Here is a 15,192-nt window from a genome sequence, read left to right on the forward strand (position 1 = left end):
TCATAGATTTACTGATCCTGATTTAAAATTAAGTGGTGCAACACATCTCTGATGAATTATAAACCTACATTTACAAAACCTAGATTAGCTCTAATCCTAGATGAATTTGAACCATGTTGGTACAACCCACCCTTAGATTTGGCAGGACATAGTGTCCCCATGAGTGATAGAACACTGAGCCAATCACGGCGCAACGCTCAGTATTTTCTGCTGGTTTATCCAGCCACCACAGAAAGCACCGAGCTAGGTTGAAACATGTTGGAGCTGCTTTACCCAAGAAAACCAAAAAGAGACCATGATTTTATGCGGCTTTATTAACTCAATGATATATATATATTTTTTTTTTACATTGTTTGCAAACTGATATGTGACACGTATTAATGCCAAAATAAGATTCAAAACAGGCAAGCACCCCAAATGAAAACTTTTTGGTTGTTGCAAAAAACATGAATAAACAGCCCTGAATGACGGGTCACGACAGGGTATGGGATTTAATTAGCTAGTTCTATACGATCTCTTTCTTTCTCATGCGCTTTATTTAGGGTTATATTCCACCGAAGTTGCATTACTTTTCAATGTTTTGGACAATAATTGTGTAGTAGTAGACCACCAATACATTGGTTCACAAACCAAATATTTTGCGTTTTTTATAGAGGTTACCAAGTTAACAAGCTTTCTTCTTTTCGGGAAATGAAACCGAAAGTTCCTAGATATGATCTGCTGAAACGGAATTGGTTAGATCGGCATATATTGCTGGCATAATCTGACAGGAAATTGCTATAACAAGTTTCAGCACTAATTTCTGATTTTAAATTAGCTCTTTAATTCTGAAGATGTCAAGATTGAATTACAAGGAGCGTTATGGTTGCCGACGGCTGTTAGAGATGATGACAAATGATGACATATCCTCACTTCGATTTACTATCACTAACAAAAAGAAGGATCTTTTCGAGAGCACATCAGGTAGGTTTCATCCTTCATTGAAGCTAGAATCCTTAGTTGCTACATCCGTATTTGGATTTATACATTAATTCTATATACCCATTCATGAAGAATATAACTTATAAATGCCTCATGGGCGTAGTTAATCAGAAACCAAAGTACAAGCTTGTTTTACTCTGTTTGTAAACAATGTAAACGTAAACAAACACTATATAGCCTAAAAAAAACGATAATTTGATGTCATTATAACGCATCTCTTCGAGTATGAAATATCGGACCAATGCGCATCGTGGTAAGTGTCCATGTTAATTTATTAACTGAACACACAAAAACAAAATAACGAAGTGAATGGACGAAACGAAACAGTTCTGCAAGGTGACACACACTAAACAGAAAACAACTACCCACAAGTCATAGTGGGAACACAGGCTATCTAAGTATGGTTCTCAATCAGAGACAACGGTTGACAGCTGCCTCTGATTGGGAACCATACCAGGTCAAAAGCAGAAATACAACACATAGAACAAAAACATTGAATGCCCACCCCAACTCACGCCCTGACCAAGCTAAAACAGAGACCTAAAAATGGAACTAAGGTCAGGACGTGACAGTCATGGATGGTCAGTACTTGCATCCATAGATGCAATTTGTGAGTTGTTATATTTCTCCGGGGTGTCTGATTTGTATTTGTTTCATTTAACGATTCTAGCTTTAAAAACACATTTGTATTAAAACATGTTAATACATTGTCATACAATTCATTAATTTAGCGGATGAAATGTACTTTCTTAGCTCCATGTATTGAAGGTAGACTCAGCAATATCATCATAGCAGGGCGACTGTTTGCAGACATCATCAACAACAACAGAATTCACATACGTGCCAGTGCCAAGATTTCCAGACAGTTATTGTGTCCTACCTTGAGGCATACCCTATACTCACAGCACCAGATACATCATGTTGGATGACTTTCAAACCATGGGTGTATTCAGAATGTGCCATGTTGTAAAAAAGTATTTCCATCATTTACCAATGAATATCCAGTGGTGGAGTGAAAAGCTTTATCTGTAATTGTGCTGCTCAGATATGTGATATCTCATTAGAGTCCTTTGGGTCATATTCTTATGTTACAGAATCAATTGATGCCATCCTTTCAAACACAGAGAATACAGAGGCATTCCTGAAACGCAGGAAAGTTCAACGTGACTTCATATTCAAATACCTGACGGAGGACGAGGGGGTTGTGATACCCAAAAACAGCAACAAAGACCAGCTAGTGAAGAAGGCCCTTGACATCTGGACTATTGAGAAGGTATTTTTGGAGCAGATACATTTGGACACTTAGGGAACTAAGAGGCGAGGTAAATAAACCTCTTTCCATTGTCTCTGTTATCTTCAGGTGCGTCCACAAGCGTATGAAGATGTCTCCTTCAGTGCTTTAACAAGAGCTGCAGATTCTCAGATAGGAATGAGGTTTCCAACAGCACATGTCCCCTCTCAACCTGTCTACTCTAAGCCGCACTACACATCCCAGGTAATAATAATATCAATCCTAATTCTGTGGCATGAAGGCATGCAGTGTAAAAAATATTTTGTATTGTAGCGAACAAAGACATTTCACCTCAGTCCTTAGAAATGCCAAGCTTTGGCCAGAATATTTATTCCATTTTCTAAGAGAAATGTTCTTGTCTGTAGATGTTGGACCTTCAAAGCCCAGCAGCTGAGACCAATCCAGGACCAGCTGTGACTACTGTGAGACAAATTGAGACTAATTTGAGACCAATTGGTCTGAGAACAAGTGAGGGTGTCTCTGTTTCCTCTGAGGCGACATACAGTGCTGGCTTTGACCACCTGGCCTTGGCCAGACAGTTTTGCCAGTGGTTCTTCCAGCATCTCAACAGTCTGAACCCCTCCCTGGGTCAGCCTCCTCAGGAGTGGGGACCACAACACTTCTGGGAGGATGTGAGGCTACGTCTTCTCTCCAGCGCCGGAGAGCAGTATACAGAAGAGTATGAAGGAGCAGCAATGACCAGCCTGCGTCTCCTGGCCCTGGCGAGGGACGAGAGGCTGCTATTGAGCCCCAACCTGGAGCCTGGTGGCCTGAAGGCCCTGTCCTCCCCCCACGGCCTGGTGCTGGTGGCTGTGGCAGGGACCATCCACAGAGACAGAGAATGTGTCGGCATTTATGAGCAGGTGTTTGGCCTCATACGCTCCCCACTGGACCAGAACAAATGGAAGATCAAGTTCATGGTCTTGAAGGTGAGGGGCCAGGAGGCTCTCAGGGTGGGAGAGAACCTGCTGTCTCCAATATTAACATGGGATTCCAACGACCTGCAGCTCCTCTGTAGATGATGGGGGACCTGGTGTGATCGTCAGCAGGGGTCTTCAACCGAGGGTCCGCAGGTCTGGATCTTAACTATGGAGACATTTTAAATATGATTTAGCTTTATAAAATGGTACAGTAAATGAATTATCATGTAATGCTTCATAAGTTGCCTACTTCTAGGTTTACTCATTGTCAGAAAATTACTGTTTAACTGTTCTCTAGTTTGGTACATTTCCCCCCCAGCTAATCAATCATGATACTGTAATTGACCTCAGTAACCTCTGATCTATTTATTCTAATTATTTGTAGCCTTTATTTAGGAATGGAGTCATTGAGACCAAAATCTATTTTTTTCAAGGAAGTCCTGCATAGATATACCTTTTACATTATATCTACAAAGTCCAAAAGCTGTGAAAACAAGGCCACCACTACCTTTTTCATTTGTGTTCTTTCACCCTCAATCTCTCTCCATCGCGCTGTCCTCTCTCACTCTGTGTGAGAGTGTAGCCCATAGGCCTGGCTCTGTGTGAGAGTGTAGCCCATAGGCCTGGCTCTGTGTGAGAGTGTAGCCCATAGGCCTGGCTCTGTGTAGTAGGGTAGAGAATGCAGCAGTGACTCTGTGATTTTGGTTGGAAATGTTACATGTGGGTTATTTTTGCCATTCGCTTCAAAGGAACGGAGCTAGTTAATATCTGTCTCTATAGGTCAGGGCTCTGCACTTTACTGGGCCATAGTTGTGGCAGAGGAAACCACCACGGCCATTGTTCTCTGGCTGTTCATCTCACAGAAAGAATAATAACAAGTTGCCCGCCTCCTGCCTTTATGGCACTTGGCTTCCCTCCGTTTAATAAGCGATTTGGCCCATGGAATGGCTCTGACGCAGAGCTTATAAGATACCTTTCCAAATGACACATATTTGTTTCGTAAAGACCCTACTTAGTATTTCCCACCACACTTTAGCTGAGACTGGTATTAAAGTTCTCTCTACTGCCCAATATTCTCAATATACCAGTATCAATTATTAGTCTTTAAAAAAGTGATTTGTTTTCATATATTACTTTTAGCCTTTTCTTGTTGGCATAAAAAGTGTGCATTGATAAAAAGTCCATATCTTTTGAATGAGTTATCCACATTGCAATGTTTTGAAAGGTTTCCTCATTACCATACTAACATGACGTCATAATTTGTGCTGCTAGCAGAATTCTAGTCATCAAGTTGCTACGGAAAGTTTCAGCACCCATTTCTGATTTTAAATGAGCTCTTTGTAGTTTTGAAGATGGCAGGATTGAATTACAGAGGAGAGTTATGGTTGCAGACAGCTGTTGGGGATAATGACAATGCATGACATATCCTCACTTTACTGTCACTAACGAAAATATGGATATTTTTCGAGAGCACATAAGGCAGGGTCAGTAGTCAAACTTAGGTATTTTCTTGGTCATTAAAGCTGGAATCCTTAGTATCTGTATCCATTTTTTATTTATAAATGAATTATTTCCATTGTTGAAGAATATAACGCAGGTAGCCTAGTGGTTAGAGTGTTGGGCCAGTAACCGGAAGGTTGCTGGGTTGAATCCCCGAGCTGACAAGGTAAGAATCTGTCCTTCTACCTCCGAGAAGGGAACCCACTGTTCCCCAGGCACCGTGGATGTCGATTAAGGCAGCCCCCCGCACCTCTGATTCAGAGGGGTTGAGTTAAATGCTGAAGACACATTTCAGTTGGACAACTGACTAGGTTGCCCTTCCCCACCAGAACCCAAAATATAATTTTATTTTACTCCAATGTTTATAAACACAAACAAATACTCTATAGCCTCAACGTGGTTAACAACTATAATTTTGATGTCATGGGTGGTCAGTCTTTGTATCCATAGCTCTCTATAAATTTGAGAGTGGGTTTGAGGACCTTTTTACTGATGATTGTGTTTTGCTTTTCATGTATTGACGTGTATATTGATGTCTATTATTGATGTGTATAGTGTGTGTTGATGTGTATGCAGGGCTCATCTGTAAAATAGACCTTGTTCTCAGCAGGACTTCTTGTCGAAATAAAGGTTGAATCAAAACAAGTAAATGATGAGAGGCTGTATGGTGGAACCTCATCCTTTCTCATACACTTTCTGCCAAACTGGTGAAACCGAAGTTTATTCTTTAGATATAGTAAAAAGTATCCTGTGTCTGTTTATAACGTGGGTTGCTGTTTCATGATGGTGTAATATATATGAAATAGTATAACGTTATATACCGGATAATTATGTCAGAATATTTGAAATTACGTTATGTCATCCTGAAAGAATGATACCGATCTTTGTTCCCCTTTCTGACTTTCAGAGTGACAAAGTCCCAACATTCCACAAGGGGGCAGGCATGCTACATCAAGGAGAATTTATATTTTGATCCTCAGCCAAATCGAATGCTTTTAAAGCGATTACGTGGGGAAAGTAATCAATTCCTAAGCACAGCCTGGGCTACTTTATGTACGCTGGCAGTGTCTTGTAGCCTAGGTCGTGAACAAAACAGTAAATTTGAGAGTTTACTGTGAATTGTCTGCCATTAAATTAATATGGTTGTAAACTATTGCCTTTCAAAGGTATGAAAACACATATTTGGAAACACATATTTGACTAGTTATTGAAGTGCCAGTGAAGTGGATTTATGTTGTAGAACTATAATCAATCAATAGGCAATAATATTTCTCTTCAACGTTGAGTAATAAATCACATTAAGAGGTAAATTCAATCAAAGTTTTTTCAATGTGATTGCCGTCTCCGAAGTGCTACTCATTCAGAGCATTTCCAACAGATACAAGCTTTGACAAACTATTGTTGAGAAGACTTGTATAAAAAATATAACAAACTTGTATAGGAAAAATGGGGGTTAGGGTGATGGTCAACTAGATTCTGGGCAAGGCCTCTATAGATTGACATATCATGTCACCTTCTCTCTTCCTTTCTTCCCTTCATGTTAGCTAAATAAATGCATCTATTTACAGCTGACATACTTTTCCTGTTTCCGGGTAAATTGATGTGGACTAGATAGGCAGATATCAGAGTTTCTAACAGTGCTCTGTGCTTCGGCCCGGTGTAGATTTACACTCACATGATTAACTCACATAAACACTGGAAACCTTAGGACACGGGGGAATGCACAGGATCCCAGGAAACAAACAGGCGAATAGTGAGAGGATCCCGTTGCTGTGACGGTTTAGTTTAGCATCAATTAACCCAAACAACAACCAGAACACTTTCTACAGGAAAATAACTGTATTTATAAAAGGGGAAAATACATGGAGAAATGCACCTAAATACATTAAACATGGAGCTTTCAATCAGAAGAGGTTCAAATAAACCAGGAAACAATCACTGCTCTCCATCATCCTATACAGTGGTTGAATTGGGGTGGGTGGGGCTGGTGCGTTGAACCAGTAACTCAGATTTTCTACTGCTTGGATGCCAGCTCAAAATAGGTTAATCCACAATACATATCAGGGAGTATTAGTGTACAACTTTATTTTTCAAACACACAGCCCTATAGAACATACAGCCCCATCCCACCATTTCCTCCATACTGCAGTGTACCTCTCTGATAGCCAGGCCTTCACCACGTAGAGCAGGGCCCTGACGGTTCTCTCAGCTTGGCTCTAAATAGAGATGATCACGTTATCAGAGCGTTGCCAGGAGGTTGTCAGCTTGCGTTGGGCCTGCTGGCCATCCTGAACAGAGCGGCCGGTTGGCGGATGTGTGTTGGTGCCAGCCTCCCAGCACCCGTCCTCCAGGACATCTGCCTGCCCACGCTGCATCTTAATCCCCATCTCTCTCAGCCTCTCCCTCCAGCCCTCAGCCCACTGCTCGCCGGTTTGTATTAATTGCCCTTGCCTCGCTCGCTGTTTGCTTCTGATTACACTCATTAATTTCAATTCCCAGGGAACCCAGCCGCCGATTTACACACACACACACACACAAACACACACACACTATGACATCAGGGCCTGGACATTTGGATGCTATTAATTGTTATTAATAGCAGCAATGTTCGCTCCCCGCCTCTCTCTGTCTGAAAGTAGACTGCCAGTGTGAAAGGTGAAGATGGGTACTGACCATATGACCTTATGTTCCTATGCCCATAGCCCAGCCTCCAGATACCCAGGAGGTGGCTCAGATCTCGACCCATGCTTAATCTTGAGAATTATTCAATATCCTGTATAACTACTGCTGTACACACTTTTCTACTCACACACTGTCAATACTTCCTTAGAAAATAAGGTGCTATCTAGAACCTAAAGGGGTTCTTCATCTGCCCTCATAGGTGAACCCTTTCAAGAACCCTTTTTAGTTCCAGGTAGAACCCCTTTGAGTTCCATGTAGAACCCTTTCCACAGAGGCTTCTACATGGAACCCAAAAATAATTCTACCTGTAACCAAAAAGGATTTTATCTGGAACCAAAAAGGGTTATCCTATTGGGACACCTGAAGAACCCTTTTGGAACCCTTTTTGAAGAGTGTACTGTCTATACACACCATTCACATACACATATATTTAGATTCCAGACTCTGGTCCGGAAGCTCATTTCCTGCAATTCTGTCAATTTTCCCATGGGCTTTGTACTGCATATTTGAATACTGTATTCTTGACAGCTGTCTAATATTTTTGCTACTGCACATTGTATTTTAGTTACACTGTTTATACACCACCTATTTATAGGTATACTGGATTTTTGACATAGCTCACTCTTATAAACTCAGCAAAAAAAGCTGGACCCTGTCTTTCAAAGATAATTCGTAAAAATTCCTAACAACTTCACAGATCTTCGTTATAAAGGGTTTAAACACTGTTTCCCATGCTTGTTCAATGAACCATAAACAATTAATGAACACGCACCTTTGGAACGGTCGTTAAGACACTAACAGCTTTCAGATGGTAGGCAATTAAGGTCACAGTTATGAAAACTTAGGACACTAAAGAGGCCTTTCTACTGACTCTGAAAAACACCAAAAGAAAGATGCCCATCTGCATGAAAGTGCCTCAGGTATGCTGCAAGGAGGCATGAGGACTGCACGTGGCCAGGGCAAAAAAATGCATTGTCCGTACTTTGAGACGCCTAAGACAGAGCTACAGGGAGACAGGACAGCTGATCGTCCTCGCAGTGGCAGATCACATGTAACAACACCTGTACAGGATCGGTACATCTGAACATCACACCTGCGGGACAGGTACAGGATGGCAACAACAACTGCCCGAGTTACACCAGGAATGCACAATCCCTCCATCAGTGCTCAGATTGTCCGCAGTAGGCTGAGAGAGGCTGGACTGAGGGCTTGCATGCCTGTTGTAAGGCAGGTCCTCACCAGACATCACCGGCAACAACATCACCTATGGGCACACACCCACCGTCGCTGGACCAGACAGTACTAGCAAAAAGTGCTCTTCACTGACGAGTCGCAGTTTTGTCTCACCAGGGTGATGTTCGGATTTGCGTTTATCGTCGAAGGAATGAGCATTACACCGAGGACTGTACTCTGGAGCGGGATCGATTTGGAGGTGGAGGGTCCGTCATGGTCTGGGGCGGTGTGTCACAGCATCATTGGACTAAGCTTGTTGTCATTGCAGGCAATCTCAACGCTGTGCGTTACAGGGAAGACATCGACCTCCCTCATGTGCTACCCTTCCTGCAGGCTCATCCTGACATGACCCTCCAGCATGACAATGCCACAAGCCATACTGCTCATTCTGTGCGTGATCTACTGCAAGACAGGAATGTCAGTGTTCTGCCATGGCCAGTGAAGAGCCCGGATCTCAATCCCATTGAGCACGTCTGGGACCTGTTGGATCGGAGGGTGAGGGCTAGGGCCATTCCCCCCAGAAATGTCTGGGAACTTGCAGGTGCCTTGGTGGAAGAGTGGAGTAACATCTCACAGCAAGAACTGGCAAATCTGGTGCAGTCCATGAGATGCACTGCAGTACTTAATGCAGCTGGTGGCCACACCAGATACTGACTGTTACTTTTTGATCCCCCTTTGTTCAAGGACACATTATTCCATTCTGTTAGACGCATGTCTGTGGAACTTGTTTAGTTTATGTCTCAGTTGTTGAATCTTGTTATGTTCATACAAATATTTACACATGTTAAGTTTGCTGAAAATAAACGCTGTTGACAGTGAGAGGACGTTTATTTTTTTTCTGAGTTTATGTCTCCTGTTGTACATATAATTCTTAGTATATCTCGTGTAAATTATTCGGTGAATACTGTATATGTATAGATTGCATTTGGTTTACTCTTACTCTGCTATTTGGTTGTTAATTGGATTCTTCTTGATTTTTTAAATGTTGTATTATTTTGTACTGTTTAACACTTTATTGCATTGTTAGGAGCTAATAACAGAAGCATTTTGCTGCACCCGCTACATCTGCTAAACTGTGTACACGACCAATACACTTTGACTTGATTTGAATGTAGAGCCATGAGAAATGTTTTAGCTTTCTCTCTTTCGCTCCCTCTTCCTCCAGCTCTCCTTCTCTCTCTCCTGCTGAGTGGAGGAGAGTTTAGGACAAATGGAAAAATGGAAGTTTTAACAAATAACTCAGCTAAAAGTTATGATGTATAAGTAGGATGGAAGTTCCTGTGAGAGTATGTGGAGGTAGCTACCACTCTTCCACAGCTGCCTTGCTACTTCTACAACTGTATCGTGAACTGCTGGACTGTTCTACTGAACCTACCAGCGGAAACTCATTCACTGTATTTGGCCTACCAGAGGAGCAGTGAAAGGCTCACCTCCCACCCAGCTGATGCTCCTCTCCCTCTCACTCTGTCACCTCACAGCCTGGGGCTTTCTGTGAAAACCCGTTTGCAGGAGTGATTCATGTTGCGGCTGTACCCTAACAGGCCTCCAGGGGGCATCACCTCAGGGGTCAGTGCTTTCTGCTCAAATCCCTTGCAGCCTGACTGACTTCCTCACACAACACAACTCACGCACTGTAAGCCAATTAGAGAACAGAGCGTGGATGGAAAAATTCAAATGTTCCGTTCTCGATTTCCCAAGAGAAGAGTGCTATTTTTAAAAATATTTTTTTTCAAGGGTTGTTTCGGCATTTCACCTATAGTGACTCAACAAACCGGATGAATACCACAGTGAGTGTATGTGGGACATCTGGGATATCTTAGACATCTGGGACATTTCCTGCTTACCTCAAGACTGTTGGGGTACAACGTATCTCTTCAAGTCTCAGGCAAGGTTACTCACCACTGAACCACCTCTATTATACTTGATTTTCTATTCAAGGGTTTTCATACTGTATCTGTCACTCTCCAGTACCTTTCTAAAAGACCAAATAATGAGCTCAGATTGTCTCAGTTCTGTGGGTAGTAAAAGACAGAGGGCCTTCTGGGGGATGCTGGGGGATGTAGGCAGCTAGAAGGGAGGATATGTGATCTTGTAGAAGAGCATATTGATTGATAGCTGGCCCCATGGCCGGTTTGTGAGTTATGAGTTGTGTTCCCCCTAGTCTTCTGCTGTGCAATGGTGTTGGAGGCCAGACTGCTGCCCACAGGGCCTGGAAACACCAGTTAGAGAAAGGAGAGGAAATCAATAGCTGCCCTGTTCACTCAGAACCCAGCAGTGCATCTCAGTAGTCTAATAGCCTACGTTTCTCCTCTCCTCTGTCTAGATATCTACATGCTGCTGCTGACATCCAGGAATGTTTTCATTCATCCTCATCATCCTCATCTCCTCCACCAGAAACCCTATTTCCCCAGAGGACCCTACCAAAACAGATCTCTCCCCCCCAGCAAGCAGTGAGGAAGCTGCATGCCTCCATGGAGCATTTGTCAATATGTCATTGTATAAGCCAGTTGGCACCGCAAGCTGAGAGGAGAACAGCAACCTGGTCTCTGAGCATTTAATATTATTCTGTACGTAAAAGTAGTGATGGCGCCGGAGGGTAGGGATGCCGTCATAACGGCTCTCACCAATCATGCTATTTTTTTCTTCTTTCGAATTGTTCGTAACTTGTTTTGTACATAATGTTTCTGCTACCGTGAACGAAAAGAGCTTCTGGATGAACGAAAGAGCTTCTGGACATCAGAACTGGGATTATTCACCTCAAATTGAATGAGGACTTTTTCAATGAGTCGGCGGGTTAAACACTCTATCGGCAAGATAGAACAGCAGCCTCTGGTAAGACACAGGGGTGCGGGCCTATGCATTTATGTAAACAACAGCTGGTGCATGATATCAAAGGAAATCTCAAGGTTTTGCTCACCTGAGGTAGAGTATCTCATGATAAGCTTTAGACCACACTATCTACCTAGAGAGTTTTCATCTGATTTTTTGTAGCTGTCTACATTCCACCACAAAGCAAGGTTGACAATAAAAACGCACGAAATGAGCTGTATTCTGCCACAAGCAAACAGGAAAATGCTCATCCAGAGGCGGTGCTCCTAGTGGCTGGTGACTTTAATGCAGGGAAACTTAAATCAGTTTTGCTGAATTTCTATCAGCATGCTTAATGTGCAACCAGAGGGAAAAAAATTGAGATCCCCTTTACTCCACACACAGAGACATGTACAAAGCTCTCCCTCTCCCTCTCCCTCCATTTAGCAAATCTGACCAGAACTCTAACCCCCTGATTCCTGGTTACAAGCAAAATTTCAAGCAGGAAGCACCAGTGACTCGGTCTATAAAAAAGTGGTCAGATGAAGCAGATGCTAAACTACAGGACTGTTTTGCTATCACAGACTGGAACATGTTCCAGGATTCTTCTGATGGCATTGAGGAGTACACCACATCAGTCACTGGCTTTATTAATAAGTGCATCGAGGACGTCGTCCCCACAGTGAATATACGTACATACCCCAGCCAGAAGCCATGGATTAAGGCAACATTCACACTGAGCTAAAGGGTAGAGCTGACACTTTCAAGGAGCGGGACTCTAACCCGGAAGCTTATAAGAAATCCCTTTATGCCCTCTGACAAACCATCAAACAGGCAAAGAATCAATACAGGACTAAGATCGAATCGTAATTCACCGGCTTCGACGCTCGTTGGATGTGGCAGTGCTTGCAAACTATTACAGACTATGAGGAGAAGCCCAGCCGCGAGCTGCCCAGTGGCATGAGCCTACCAGACAAGCTAAATAAGTTCTATGCTCACTTCGAGGCAAGTAACACTAAAACATGCATGAGAGCATCAGCTGTTCCGGATGTGAGTAAGACCTTTAAACAGGTCAACATTCACAAGGCCGCTGGGCCAGACGGATTACCAGGACGTGTACTCTGAGCATGCGCTGACCAACTGTCGTGTCTTCACTGACATTTTCAACCTCTCCCTGTCTGAGTTTGTAATACCAACACGTTTCAAGCAGACCACCATAGTCCCTGTGCCAGTCACAACTCCAACACTATAATTAAGTTTGCTGATGATTCAACAGTGGTAGGCCTGATCACCGACAACGATGAGACAGCCTATAGGGAGGAGGTCAGAGACCTGACCATGTGCTGCAAGGGCAACAACATCTCCCACAACGTGATCAAGACTAAGGAGATGATTGTGGACTACAGAAAAAGGAGCACGCCCTCATTCTCATAGATTGGGCTGTAGTGGAGCAGGTTGATAGCTTCAAGTTCCTCTGCGTCCACATCACCAACAAACTAACATGGTCCAAGCACACCAAGACAGTCGTGAAGAGAGCACAACAAAACCTATTCCCCCTCAGGAGAAAGATTTGGCATGGGTCTTCAGATCCTCAAAAGGTTTTACAGCTGCATCATTGAGAGCATCCTGACGGGTTGCATCACTGCCTGGTATGGCAACTGCTCGGCCTCCAACCACAAGACACTACAGATGGTAGTGCGTACATCACTGGGGTCATCACTTTGAACCCCCCCCACACACACACTTTAATAACCCTACCTGCATGTACATAATTACCTCAATTACCTCGACACCGGTGCCGATGCCCGACACCGGTACATTAACACATTGACTAAGTACCGGTACCCCCTGTATATAGTCCCGCTATTGTTAGTTACTGCTGCTCTTTAATTATTTGTTTTTCTTATCTTTACTTTTTTAAGGTAAAGGGCTTGTAAGGGCTTGTAAGTAAGAATTTCACTCTAACACGGAACCCAAACCAGCTGCGTGCATGCGCCATCGTGCGCCATTGTGCATACATTTATTTTGTCCCCCTACACCAAACGCGATCACGACATGGAGGTTAAAATATCAAAACAATCTCTGAACCAATTACATTAATTTGGGGACAGGTCGAAAGCATTAAACATTGAAGGCAATTTAGCTAGCTAGCTTGCACTTGCTAGCTAATTTGTCCTATTTAAATAGTGTGCTGTAGCTAGCTAATTTGTCCTATTTAGATAGTGTGCTGTAGCTAGCTAATTTGTCCTATTTAGATAGTGTGCTGTAGCTAGCTAATTTGTCCTATTTAGATAGTGTGCTGTAGCTAGCTAATTTGTCCTATTTAGATAGTAGGCTGTAGCTAGCTAATTTGTACTATTTACATAGTGTGCTGTAGCTAGCTAATTTGTCCTATTTAGATAGTAGGCTGTAGCTAGCTAATTTGTACTATTTAGATAGTGTGCTGTAGCTAGCTAATTTGTCCTGGGATATAAACATTGAGTTGTTATTTTGCCTGCAAGGTGACGTGAGCAATGTAGTCAGCCTGTTAGGTCTACACCTGTGGTATTCGGCGCATGTGACAAATACAATTTGATTTGAAATCCAAGACACTCCATTTAGTATGATATGTTACATTTCTTATGGTATGTATTATTTTGTTGATGTCCATCATCCATTTTTTTATGATATGTTATGAATTACAATTTGCAGGATATCTTACAAATTTGCAGAATGTTCAATATGTTATGAATTTGAAAAAGTACAATATATTCTGAATTTGCAAAACGTATGATATGTCACGAATTCCAATTAGGTGTGTCTATAGTTAGCTAGGTGGCTAACTCTAATGTTAGTTAGCTGGCTAACATTTGCTAGGCTAAGGGTTAGGGGTTAAGGTTAGGGTTAAGGTTAGGGTTAAGATTAGGAGTTAGGTTGAAGGCTTAAGGCTAGGATTATGCTATGGGAAGGGTTAGCTAACATACTAAGCAGTAAGCTAAAAAGTAGTAAGTAGTTGAAAAGTTGCTAGTTAGCTAAAATTAATGAGATTCGAACACACAGCCTTTGGGTTGCTAGAATTTGAGTGTCCCGGATTTCTGTTTACTATATTACATCTATGATACCAGGCTGAGCAGAGAGGAACAGAGCTGTAAGCAGCAGAGATTTGTGAGCAGATCTATTCCTCTAGCTTGCGTCTCTCTCTCTCTCTCTCTCTCTCTCTCTCTCTCTCTCTCTCACACACACACACACACACACACACACACACACACACACACACACACACACACACACACACACACACACACACACACACACACACACACACACACACACACACACACACACACACACAACCCTTGTTGTGTTCTCTAGGAGAGAAACATATAACTCAGCCAGGTCCTGGTGGAGTTAGACTCATGATTAGGTTGTCTCTGTTCAGTAACTCTGTTACTGTAATGGAGAGGTATTTGTGATGAACAGACACGTGGCCATCTGAGACACAGCGAGCTGTGTGTGTATGTGTTTGTGTGTAGAAGCAGTGAGACACAGAGAGCTTTGTGGGTGTATGCAGCAGTAGTAAGCACTTCTGGCCTAAACTAGGTGTGCTGACAACAGTGTTCCAGCTAGCAGAGAAAAAATAGCGGATTCCTCAGATGATACCTCTTCAATACAAATGTAGGACATCAATAATTCACCTGTGTGTCTTTGTGGTGCAGTGGCTCACTATGAGGGAAGAGGCAGGGTTTGGCTCTGTGTTAGCCTCTTTAAACTCATCCTTTATCTTTATTCACAACATCA

General features: G+C 42.7%; 1 protein-coding gene across 1 annotated transcript; it reads left to right on the forward strand.

The window, feature by feature from the left end:
- The first annotated feature begins 511 nt into the window (after nt 1–511).
- LOC112225504 (uncharacterized protein C3orf38) lies at nt 512–5,337 on the forward strand. Its single transcript, XM_024389521.2, has 4 exons — nt 512–963; nt 2,076–2,254; nt 2,342–2,476; nt 2,638–5,337. Exons 1-4 carry the CDS (start codon nt 834–836, stop codon nt 3,292–3,294), a joined length of 1,101 nt encoding a protein of 366 aa, XP_024245289.1. The 5' UTR covers nt 512–833; the 3' UTR covers nt 3,295–5,337.
- The last annotated feature ends 9,855 nt before the right edge of the window (nt 5,338–15,192 follow it).

This window comes from Oncorhynchus tshawytscha, linkage group LG26 (genome assembly GCF_018296145.1).
Source record: "Oncorhynchus tshawytscha isolate Ot180627B linkage group LG26, Otsh_v2.0, whole genome shotgun sequence".
NCBI lineage: Eukaryota > Metazoa > Chordata > Actinopteri > Salmoniformes > Salmonidae > Oncorhynchus > Oncorhynchus tshawytscha.

What these genes read in the sequence shown, in the direction of transcription:
- LOC112225504 (XM_024389521.2), top strand. Translation starts at nt 834, where the DNA reads ATGTCAAGATTGAATTACAAGGAGCGTTATGGTTGCCGACGGCTGTTA. An exon ending in TCTTTTCGAGAGCACATCAG is followed by an intron (nt 964 to 2,075) that starts GTAGGTTTCATC and finishes CTTATGTTACAG; the next exon opens with AATCAATTGATGCCATCCTT. An exon ending in ACATCTGGACTATTGAGAAG is followed by an intron (nt 2,255 to 2,341) that starts GTATTTTTGGAG and finishes TGTTATCTTCAG; the next exon opens with GTGCGTCCACAAGCGTATGA.